General features: G+C 42.4%; 1 protein-coding gene across 1 annotated transcript in view; it reads right to left on the reverse strand.

The window, feature by feature from the left end:
* The window catches only part of xrcc4 (X-ray repair complementing defective repair in Chinese hamster cells 4), a 21,985-nt gene continuing 9,564 nt past the window's right edge, over positions 1 to 12,421 (reverse strand). The window contains exons 7-8 of the mRNA XM_084140281.1: positions 9,316 to 9,460; positions 1 to 1,213 (exon numbers count right to left, since the gene is read on the reverse strand). Of these exons, the coding sequence (XP_083996407.1) occupies positions 1,111 to 1,213; positions 9,316 to 9,460 (248 nt within the window). The 3' untranslated portion in view covers positions 1 to 1,110. The remainder of the gene's footprint in view (positions 1,214 to 9,315; positions 9,461 to 12,421) is intronic.

Here is a 12,421-nt window from a genome sequence, read left to right on the forward strand (position 1 = left end):
ATTGAAATAAAATGTGAAGCCACAGTCCAAAGATTCCTGCCTGAACAGTGACTCCTACTGGTATATGAGGGGTAATGCACTTCAGTGAGAACGAGTCTATCATCCAGATGCCTCCCGCTATGTATCCTGCTTAGCATCGGAAACAAGCTCGTTTATGTTTGTTTATGCTGAGCTATCATGTCAACACATTTAGACATTGATCAACTTCTATACTCATTTGCGTAGACTACCATTGACTAGTTGAAAGTAACTCCTCTAACCTTTCTTTAAAAAAAAGATGTTGATTAAATGTACAATTGTAAGGCAACCAGCTGCAATCGGATTGTGAGTTTGCCAGAACAACATTTTCGGACAGACATTTTATGTGAGTTTCTTAACAAAATGTTTGTTGAGCAAACCGTGCTTTCAACTACATACTCTTGCAGAGTTGTCTCCATCGTTTCCTTGGAGCTGGTGTGCTCGTGCCCTCCTGGCATGCCTCCCAAAGCTTTCCAAATTAGCATCACATTGCAGTTTTTCAACGCACCTATACGTACGGAGGACAAGTTTGACACCGGGGTGCAGATCAGTAGCTTCAGAGTGGAGGCATGTCATCCTCGAGCCGTGCCTGGCTAGCTGCTTTACAGTTGTACGCTGAATAATTTGTATTTTATTTTTTTAAGTGTATGTGAAAGTAAATTCCGACTGAGGTTAGGTTTATGTAGGCTACATTGACATCTGATTTGCCCAAAGGACACCATAATTTCAGCGTGAAACTAGGTATACTATCATTCATCCATGGTTGATTGGATTTTTGTAAGTTTAGAAGTAGTTACCATTAGCCCTATAGACTGGGACAAGGAGCACTATAAATAGGATGCCAAATTCATGATATCAATAATACACTTTTAAGTTTGGATCTGTAAGGAATAGGGTGGAAGCTCCATCACCACACTGTTTATACCTATCCTGATCTTTCAGATTTACAAACATGAAAGGGGTTAATTAGGGGAAGGGGTTCTAAGAGAGTTGGGACCGGCTGATAGAGTGACAGACGTAAGTGATGGAGGAGAGAGAGATATAAGGAGTGAGGGATAGAAATAATTTGATTGAGGAGTGAGTGGTTAGAACTCAGATGTCCTCAAACAGGTCCTCAGCATCAGGACTGACATCAGGGAGCTGGGGAGCCTGGTCCTGATTGGCTGCTGCTCTGGACGATGGCAGGGGATCCCTCCTGCCAATACACACACAAAAATGTCAGTCTAACCCAAGCAGTAAAGCAATGACTGTTGTTGATTGAATTGATTATTACATGTATTGCGTCGGAGCCATCGGAGTGTGCAGGGTTTTTCATTTGTTTTCTAACCAATGGCTGTCTTCCTGTATGGAAAACCACACTGAATGCATACCACTGATATTCAAACCTAGGGCTGTCTGCACTTTTCGACACGCACGCACACATACATGCACGCACACGCACACAAACACAGAGGAGAGAAGAGCCCTATACTACGAATCAGGTTTGAGGAGTTAGCGAGGTAACTTTGGGTCTGAGTTCAACTCGGGATAACCGGTACCACGAAAGTGGCTCACTTTTCAGCCAGTTACATTTCTTTGGCAACAAATCCTTCAGAACTTACCTGCTCCGGGGCAAGCTAACTCCATTTATCCTGAATGAAGTGTCTGAGCTGCGAGTTGAGGACCAATGAAATCCGATACCCTCCCTCTCACAAATATTGTCTCATCATCCCCTTCATTTGGAGAGACTGATTCAATATTTTATTAATCAAATGTTTTGTGTATAAGAAAATAGTAATGTCTATCACATTACACATTTAGTAATGACAGCATTTGCTTTCCAAACTGTACGTTTTTCGCGCGATTGTATTTTGAAATTTGCAAAAGGCAAATTGACAGCCGTAACCAACCATAGACATATAATCCATAGATGGCAGTTCCCACTCAAGTCAAGACTGGTAGCCATTGCTAGTGTACATGAGTTTAACAGTCCAATTGCCAAGGTTAGAGGTTCCAAAACCCTTCTATGGATTACAGTAAACTATATTCAACTACCTTGAGTATTTGAATTCGTATTTTCAAATAAACTACAAAAAAACAACTATTTTCTGCCTAGGTCTGCTCCACTCACCTGCTGAATGACCTACAGCAAACAGAAGAGTGATTGACTACAATCAGCCTGACACTGCAGGTTGGTTTGTTAAAGGGTTAAAACGTTTATATGTTTTTACACATTTATATCAGGTTTTCACTACGTTTAAAAAGGTGTGTTTCTTTATTCAATCCAAAGTACTGTAGTTTCTACAAATCAATAAATTACCTATTATCCTGATTAGGGGTGACAGTTTCCAGCATAGTGTTGCTTTCATTCTCAAACACTCCTCATAACAAACCTGGAAGTAGGGTTGCAAAGGGAGGGTATATTACTGGACATTTGTAAAAAGTTTACCAGTAAACTATCAGCATTTAGGTAACTTCCTAGTTATCTTTTGGAATTTTATCACATGACATCTAGTGGCCTTTTGGGGTATTTCAGATGATCACAGCTGTCTAATTATCTCTGGCAATTTCTTTTACATTTTAGTCATTTAGCAGACGCTCTTATCCAGAGCGACTTACAGTTAATGAGTGCATACATGTATTTAATTTTTTATATACTTGCCCCCCGTGGGCAATCTGTGTGGCCTTATCACATGTAAAATATATAAAATAATCATAAAACGATATTAAAATAAAAAAATAGATTGGCAAAGCTGTAAAACATTATCCTAAATATAAACCATCAACTTAGTGAATACCATTGGTGTTTATTATGACGCTTTTAACATGAAATATACTGTATATTTTTTGACACACATTGATTTTACTATGTCAATATGTTTTTGTTGTAAATGTTGTTTCGGCGTCAAAATGGTGGCAGCTGTGAAAAAAATCTATAGTTGGAAGAGTTGCAGAGTTAATTGAAAATAATGCCATTATTGATTATATACTTTTATCAATAATTTGGCTGTTTTCTCTTGAACCATATGGTCTTTCTACTATAAACAAATGGACAATATGGACAGATATAAAACATTTATACTATATACTGTATATTAATACATTTTTCTAAAGTTATTTAAGTATAAATTACCAAAGTTACCATAGATTGCCATAGATTACCTGTTATTACCAAAACTACCGAAAGTTCCGGTAACTTTGATATATTAATCGGTAGTTTTGCAAGTTGCAACCCTACCTAGAGGCAACACACACAGGGAGATATGGACTCCATTATAAAGTGCACACACGCAGGCACCCCCCCCCCCCCACACACACACACACACACACAACCCATTACCACTCCCCCCCCCAAAAGTTCAAACAACACATATAAACCATTCACACACACGCCAAGCTCTCTCCTTTGTGGAAACAGTGTGTCAATAGTTGGGAGCAGGTTTGTGGCACTGTGTGTGTGTGTGTGTGTGTGTGTATGTGTGCATCTTTGAGCTGAGATACTCCACTGTAACATACTACAGTAACTGCTAATGAGTAAACAGGTTTGATACACACCACTTTAACAGAGCTATTAGTCATATACTGAACTGACAGAAGAACCTTGAAACACATTAAAGGGATACATTTGACAATGAGGATTCAGATGAACTTGTGGATACCATTTCTATGTCTCTGTGTCCAGTACGAAGGAAGTTAGAGGTAGTTTTGCGAGCCAATGCTAACTAGCATTAGCGCAACGACTGGAAGTCTATGGGAATCTGCTACCATGCTGGAAGTCTATGGGAATCTGCTAGCATACTAGCAGATAAGCATAGACTTCCAGTCATTGCGTTAACACTAGTTAGCAATTGCCTTCAAACCGCACACGCAGACATAAAAATGGTATCCACGGTTTCATCTGACTCTGGGGAAGTAGATAAAGGGCTTAATTGCCAAAATCTCGAAGTATCCCTTTAACACAATCAACTCCTCACGTCCTTCCACCATCCAGCAGTCCCCTCGTTAAACACAGCCGCAATATTAATGAGGGCTAACAATCTAGACAGAACTGGCAATGTCGTAAATGTGTGTGTGTAGATGAAATCCGCACTCTTGATTTCTTCCCTACTGAAAGTACAGAAGGAAGGAGGGAAATATGACCATGGTTACTGCGTTGTCAGTACTTCCCTATGCAGACGGAAAACTGAAGTCACAAATTATCCGGTAAAACAGAGAGAGAAAGTTGAGAAATGGAGAGGAAGAGAAAGAATAAAGTAGGTGGGTGGTTAGCTCTCTTTCCTCAGGTGTATTCGTTTTGAGGAGCTCTATTTGACCTCACCCACTTGCTCCAAGTAAATCATCTCATTAACAAGGCTCACCTCTGACCTTTGGCCTCTGACTGACAGGCCACAGTGTGGTGTGTGTGTGTGGTGTGGTGTATGTAGAGAGCAAAGCCATCCAACTTGTTTTCAATCGTTATCACCAATATGAGAAAACAGTTACACTCCTGGAAGCGCACACACTCGCACGCACACACAGGTGGTCCTGTGACATACCAGCAACCCCCCAAGGGTAATGTTTCTGTATGAAGCAGAAGGTAGAGCTGACTGATGTAAACACAGATCCCTGTCTCTGAGCCTCAGATGGAGAAGGTTAGTGTGTGTGGGAGTATGGATGTGCCAGTCTTTAATAGTTTGTGCCAAGTATTGTTTATAAACCTACGCAAACCAGCACCATGCAACCACACATACATGCGGAAACACACGAGTACACACACACACAAGTACACATACAGCGCTGTGTCAATACCTTGTCTTGTATGCGTTTGTGTATGTGTGTGTGTGTGTGTGAACTGCAGTATGGTCTAGATCAGAAAGGGTCCATTTGGGAAAATCAGCCGATGCACAGCAGAACAGTAAACGGACAGATCCACAATCTCTACAACTCAAGTCCCACTGAGTATAATGCCTTTTACATAAAGAAATTACACAACATGCAACAATTTCAAAGATTGTACTGAGGTACAGTTCATTTAAGGAAATCAGTCAATTGAAATAAATAAATAAAGCATTTAATCTATGGATTTCCCATGACTGGGAATACAGATACGCATCTGTTGTTCACAGATACCTTAAAAAAAAGGTAGGTGGCGTGGATCAGAAAACCAGTCAGTATCTGGTGTGACCACCATTTGACTCATGCATCTCCTTCACATAGAGTTGATCAGGCTGTTGACTGTGGCCTGCGAAATGTTGTCCCACTCCTCTTATATAGCTGTGCGAAGTTGCTGGGTTTTGGCGGGAACTGGAACACACTCTCGTACACGTCGATCCAGAACATCCCAAACATGCTTAATGGGTGACATGTCTGGTGAGAATGCAGGCCATGGAAGAACTGGGCCATTTTCAGCTTCCAGGAATTGTGTATAGATCCTTGCGACATGGGGCTGTGCATTATCATGCTAAAACATGAGGTGATGGCGGTGGATGAATGGCACGACAATGGGCCTCAGGATCTCGTCACGATATCTCTGTGCATTCAAATTGCCATCGATAAAATGCAATTGTGTTCCGTTGTCTGTAGCTTATGCCTGCCCATACCTAAACGCCACCGACACCATGGGGCACTCTGTCCACAATGTTGACATCAGCAAACCGCTTGCCCACATGACACCACACACACTGTCTGCCATCTGCCCAGTACAGTTGAAACTGCAGTCAGGTCAAGAACCTGGTGAGGACAACGAGCACGCAGATGAGCTTCCCTGAGACGGTTTCTGACAGTTTGTGCAGAAATTCTTTGGTTGTTCAAACCCACAGTTTCATCAGCTCACCGGGTGGCTCGTCTCAGGCAGGTGAAGAAGCCGGATGTGGTGGTCCTGGGCTGGCGTGGTTACACGTGGTCTGCGGTTGTGAGGCCGGTTGGACGTACAGCCAAATTCTCTAAAACGATGTTGGAGGCGGCTTATGGTAGAGAAATTAACATTCAATTCTCTGGCAACACCTCTGGTGGACATTCCTGCAGTCAGCATGCCAATTGCATGTTTCTTCAAAACTTGAGACATCTGTGGCATTGTGTTGTGGGACAAAACTGCACATTTTAGAGTGGCCTTTTATTGTCCTTAGCACAAGGTGCACCTGTGTAATAATCATACTGTTTAATCAGCTTCTTGATATGCCACACCTGTCAGGTAGATGGGTTATCTTGGCAAAGGAGAAATGCTCACTAACAGGGATGTAAACCAATTTGTGCAAAAAAATGTAGAGAAATATGCTTTTTGTGCATATGGAAGATTTCTGGGATCTTTTATTTCAGCTCATGTTGCGTTTATATTTTTGTTCAGTATAAGACTTTCTCTAATCAGATCCCCTACTGGACTGTCAGTCTGTGCCTGATCTCCTTAGCTTTACCCAGAATCCTCTCTTAATATCCAATGTCCCCACAAGACATTATTAATCAACAGACATATGATCGGATATTTAGACCACACTGTGCTTTTATATCAACATCCAACAAGAACGCTGAGAAATAAACAACAGCTTTCAGAACAAAGAGCAGCAGCTAAAACATGTCTTCGGGTCTTCTCGTGTCAAGAGTTATTTCTCCTGCGGCTGATGTACAGTAACAGTACCAATCTTCCCATGACCAGCTGGACCGCCTGCAGCAACCTGTTGTGTGTGCGTTGTAGTCTAAAACACAATCAGCAGTACCGTAAAGCCAGAGAGACTGCAGGAGAGCAGTGGCATTTTAACACTAATAAAGTGAGCTTCAGTGTAGACGTGATAGGGCCTTCGGGTGGCCAGCTGTGGTGTTTTCCACAGGTTGTCCTCTAGCACACAGCAGGAGTGGAAAGTGTGAGGTCAGCTGGTTGGGTAAGTTCAGGAACGTCCGAGTGGGCAGCTACAACATCGAGACACTATGGGCCACCAAATACACTGTTCCGTTCTGTTGAATCTCCTCTCTTTCTCCTCTCCTCCCTTCTCTTGTCCTCTCCTGGTTGTTCCATGTCATTTCAGCAAGCCATGACACCCATGTTTTTCCCCCTGTTCACAGAAATTAGTAATTTAAGTTGTTGGGTTTATGTCCCATCCTGCATCCTGATATTACCAGGTTCTGACCACTAGATGGTGCTGTTCCTGCTATTAGGTGATACTTTTTTTAAGAATCCCATTGTTAATGGGATAGTTCACCCAAATTATAAAAGTACATACTGCTTTTCTTACCCTGTAAGCAGTCTATGGACCAGGTATGACAGCAACCCATGCTTTGGTTTTGTTTACCTGGCCACTGTTTCAAATGCTAACTTTTTGACAATTCCTTTGGATTCCTCATGTCTAACTCAATAGCTAGGTTTCCATCCAATTGGCGACAGATTTTCATGCGAATATTCTCAAATCTGCATTTAAAAAAAAGTCAATTTTCCCACCAGATATGTGTTTCCATCAAATGTACCTGTTGCCGTTAAAAGGCTGTGCGTGATGACGTAGTGCACATAAAATACCTTTGGCGGTTAAATTCCCTTGTACCGAATAAAAAATACAAGTCAAATGGGTTTCCTAGCATTTTTAACTCTACTGATGGTTTTCTCACCAACAAAATGGTGTTATATAGCGAGTGTGCAAACTGGCATGTGCGCTCTAGCCAACAGCGCTATTAGCGAGAGCACACATATAGCCTACATGAGATTATTGTTATGGACTTTACTCGCAAAACAAGGTTGGATGGAAACCTGGTTACTGTTAGAAAAATAGTTTGGTCCATATCGGACGTTAGGTACTATATTTATTGAATAATTAAAATAGCCAATTTTGGTGCAATCAATTAGCTTAATTTCTCAGAGATCAAATTATATTTCAACAAAATAATGTTGCAGGAATGCTAATCTTATCTGTTTCTAACAACAGAAACAATATCAGAACAATCTGAGATGGTGGACGTCAATCCTCTTTCTTGTGCTTTTTGAGGTGGAATGACCCCTCTTCCTCGAGGCGGACCGACCCGTTTCTTCTCTTCTCTTCTCTTCTCTTCTCTTCTCTTCTCTTCTCTTCTCTTCTCTTCTCTTCTCCTTTCCTCTCCTCAGGACTAGGAGGTAGTGTCATTATGTCTTCCTCTGTCACTGCATGGCAGCCACAAGCAGATCCATGACACCAGGAACAATGTCACACAGTTAAGTGTCCTTACGAGCTAGCTTCTTTAACATCATGATCCTCTTTTTGTCCCCATCTCCTTCTCTCCTGTCTCCTGCTTTCCTCTCTCCCCTCCACTCATTTCATTTCCTGTCTCCTCCTCACATCTATCCTCCTTTCCTCCCCTCTTCAAACACCAGGTTCGTTTAACCACGCCAAGCTACTATCTGTATTTTAGGGTGATTCTTTTATTTATAGGGATTACTCAAGGGAATTTTAAAATCCCAGGCTCTTCCAACCCTCTCTGGTCGGTCCACTGTTGGTCTAGTGATTAAATGTTTTCTATGCCTGTCATGTGTGACTCATGGACTAGAGCAGGGAGAGAGGCTCTGTCACATGTTCATACACGCAGTCGCACATACGCGCAAGTGCGCACGCAAGAACACATACACACGCTCTGAGAGATGGTGTCACGTGTTAATAGACATGTTGTCACCATTGTGAGGTGGCCAGAGTGGACCAGTTTATGACAGCTTCCATGTAAATCGCACAATCATGTACGTAATTTGGCTAAAATACATTGGTTTTCAAAGCTACAGTATTTCCCTATGTTGTGATCCAGTCTTGTTTGAGAGCTCACCTGTTGCTAGGAGTGTAAAGCTGTAGCAGCGCTACATAACATGAAGTTATTTTCCCATTCATAAACACAGACAGAGACAGACTATCAGTGGAAAGGCAAGTGCCTTTTACATATCTATGACAAAGTCTCAGACATCGTGAGAGTGGCTGGGGTGGGAGGGAGGGAGGGAGGGAGGGAGGAAGAAAGAGAGACAGCAAGAAAGAGAGATGGAGAGAGCTGGGGGGGAAGAACGAAGTGACATTCCCATTTCAGAGAAGAGAAATACAGAGAAAGACCAAAGCTCAGTGGACGTGTGTTTGGCAGACAGAAACCAGCACTCAGGAGTCAGGACAACAGATCTACAACACATATCTACACAGGAGACCATGTTGGGAAACTCATCATCACGTCATAGCCCTGTGTGTTTCTCAGCCACCTTTGCCACTATTTGTGTGTGAGTGTGTAAAGCTGCTATTTTCGGTCAGAGGTGTCACAGACACATATATGAGGATTACCTAATGATTTAGAGTCTGGCAGTAGAGACATCTGAGAAGGAAATGTGGAGTGTGTGTGGGGTGTGTGTTGTATCCGTACCTCTGTTTCTGCGCTGGCTCCAGGGTCGGTCTCTTAGCAACGGTGTCAGGAGGTTGCAGGTGGCGGAAGCGGCGTTTACGGCAGGGTGCCACATCTGTGATGTCATTCAGACTGTCGTCCAATGGGCTGCGGCTACGTGACGTCCCTGAGGAGCGAACACACAAGAGTCAGTACAGAGTCAAAATACAGTGCCTTCAGAAAGTATACAGCCTAAGCAACGCTGGAATGGCTTCAGAACAATAATGTGAAAGTCCTTGAGTGGCCCAGCCAAAAGCCAGACAAAATCTGTGGAAAGACTTGAAGATTGCTGTACACCGCCGCTCCCCATCTAACTTAACAGAGCTTAAGAAAATTTGCAAGGAAGAATGGGAGAAAATTCCCAAATCCAGGTGTGCAAAGCTGATACAGACGACTCAAATCACTGCCAAAGGGGTGTGAATACTTAAGTAAATTAGATATTTTCAATACATTTGCAAACATTTCTAAAAACATGTTTTCACTATTGTTTGTAGATGGGTGTGAAAAAAAACGATTTAATCAATTTTGAATTTAGGCTGTTACACAACAAAATGTAGAATAAGTCAAGGAGTATGAATACTTTCTGAAGGTATATTAATTTAACCTTTGTGCTACTGAGTCACACAGAGTCAATACGGAGTCCAATTGTAAGATTTGGTCGTAAACTGAATTTAGTTGACTCTACAATGAAAGATGTTAGAAACATCTACTACATTGCTAGCTACATAGCTACATGTTTCTCAGCTTCTGAAACACAGTGAACACAAGCAGAGTTTGGGTCTGCAGCCACCCACATCTGGTCTGTCCAGGAAGGAAGGAGTTGTGTGCTTCTCCTTCCCTCCCTCCCTCTCTCCCTCCATTCCCGGTTCCCCCTTTCTCCCCCTCTCACAGGTGTCCCCTTCCTTCCACAGATCAGCCCATTTGACTGATGGGAGGACAGAGAAACGTGCCCACAGTAGACAAGTGGAGGAGGGAGGAGGAAATAGACACATGGATGGGGGATACATCAGCATCACCAGCATCAAAACTGCTTGCTTATTATTCCATTAAACCAAGTACAGGGGAGGTCATATTCTTGCTTTAGCATTATTACTCATAGACTAATAGAGTTCTATTCAGTGTGTAACAGTAACATGAGTCTCTGGTCACTCAGGCTGGCAGTCTGTAAAAACACTGTGTTAAAATGAATAGCCTCATTCATCACATTAGGCAGGCAGGCAGGCCGGTAAATAAAATACAATAAAAAGCAACTGGAGTGGGTGAGACATTGGGTAAATGGGGGTCAATCCATGGTGCCTGTAGCCATAATGTGACACCTGGGTCGTTATAAACCGCCGTCACACAGTTAACGACACAGCCACACACACACACACACACACACACACACACACACACACACACACATTTAACGACATATAGGCTACAAGCCACACAGCTTGGTATGGGGCTAGCCAAGACCAGACTGGCAGAAAGAAAATAAACTTGTCAAGTGTGTTATAACACACACACACACACACACAGTTTATCTCAAACTCATTACTGAAAACATAACCACTTTGCCCCTTCCCCATTTTCTCTGCCCTTCCTGGCAACACACTAATAAACTGATTCATTGTCATGGCAACCAAAGCAACACAGGAACCTGTGAATATTTGCCCATCAGTTTACAAAATACAGCTGTTAGAGGGAGGGACACAACCATTACCTACCTACCAAATACCCCTGCTATAACCCTAATCCACCATCTCAATACAGCACACATCTGGGAGATACAGAGAGACTTCTAGGGATCTTACCTACCTCCCCTACACAGTACCAGTCAAAAGTTTGGACACACCTACACATATTCAAGGGTTTGTCTTTATTTTTACTATCTACGGTCCAACTCATCCCAAACCATCTCAATTGGGTTGAGGTCATGTGATTGTGGATGCCAGGTCATCTGATGCAGCACTCCATCACTCTCCTTCTTGGTCAAATAGCCCTTACACAGTCTGGAGGTGTGTTGGGTCATTGTCCTGTTGAAAAACCAATGATAGTCCCACTAAGCGCAAACCAGATGGGATGGCGTATCTCTGCAGAATGCTGTGGTAGCCATGCTGGTTAAGTGTGCCTTGAATTCTAAATAAATCACAGACAGTGTCACCAGCAAAGCACCCCCACACCTTCACACCACCTCCTCCATGCTTCACGGTGGGAACCACACATGCGGAGATCATCCGTTCACCTACAAAAATCTCAAATTTGGACTCATCAGACCAAAGGACAGATTTCCACCGGTCTAATGTCCATTGCTCGTGTTTCTTGGCCCAAACAAGTCTCTTCTTATTATTGGTGTCCTTTAGTAGTGGAGGCCTGATTCACACAGTCTCCTCTGAACAGTTGATGTTGAGATGTGTCTGTTACTTGAACTCTGTGAAGCATTTATTTGGGCTGCAATCTGAGGTGCAGTTAACTCTAATGAACTTATCCTCTGCAGCAGAGGTAACTCTGGGTCTTCCTTTCCTGTGGCGGTCCTCATGAGAGCCAGTTCATCATAGCGCTTGATGGTTTTTGCGACTGCACTTGAAGAAACTTTCAAAGTTCTTGACATTTCCGGATTGACTGACCTTCATGTCTTGATGTAATGATGGAATGTCGTTTCTCTTTGCTTATTTGAGCTGTTCTTGCCATAATATGGACTTGGTATTTTACCAAAAAGGGCTATCTTCAGTATACCACCCCTAAATTGTCACAACACAACTGATTGGCTCAACAACAAAAAAAAAACTTTTAACAAGGCACACCTGTTAATTGAAATGCATTCCAGGTGACTAACTCCTGAAGCTGGTTGAGAGAATGCCAAGAGTGTGCAAAGCTGTCATCAAGGCAAAGGGTGGCTACTTTGAAGTATCTCAAATATAAAATATATGTTGTTTAACACTTTTTGGGGTTACTACATGATTCCATGTGTTATTTCATAGACATCTTCACTATTATTCTACAATGTAGAAAATAGTAAAAATAAAGAAAAACCCTGGAATGAGTTGGTGTCCAAACTTTTGACTAGTACTGTACGTAAAGTAAATAAACCTTTATACCTACCATT

Source organism: Coregonus lavaretus (genome assembly GCF_964263955.1).
Source record: "Coregonus lavaretus genome assembly, chromosome: 24".
Taxonomy (NCBI): domain Eukaryota; kingdom Metazoa; phylum Chordata; class Actinopteri; order Salmoniformes; family Salmonidae; genus Coregonus; species Coregonus lavaretus.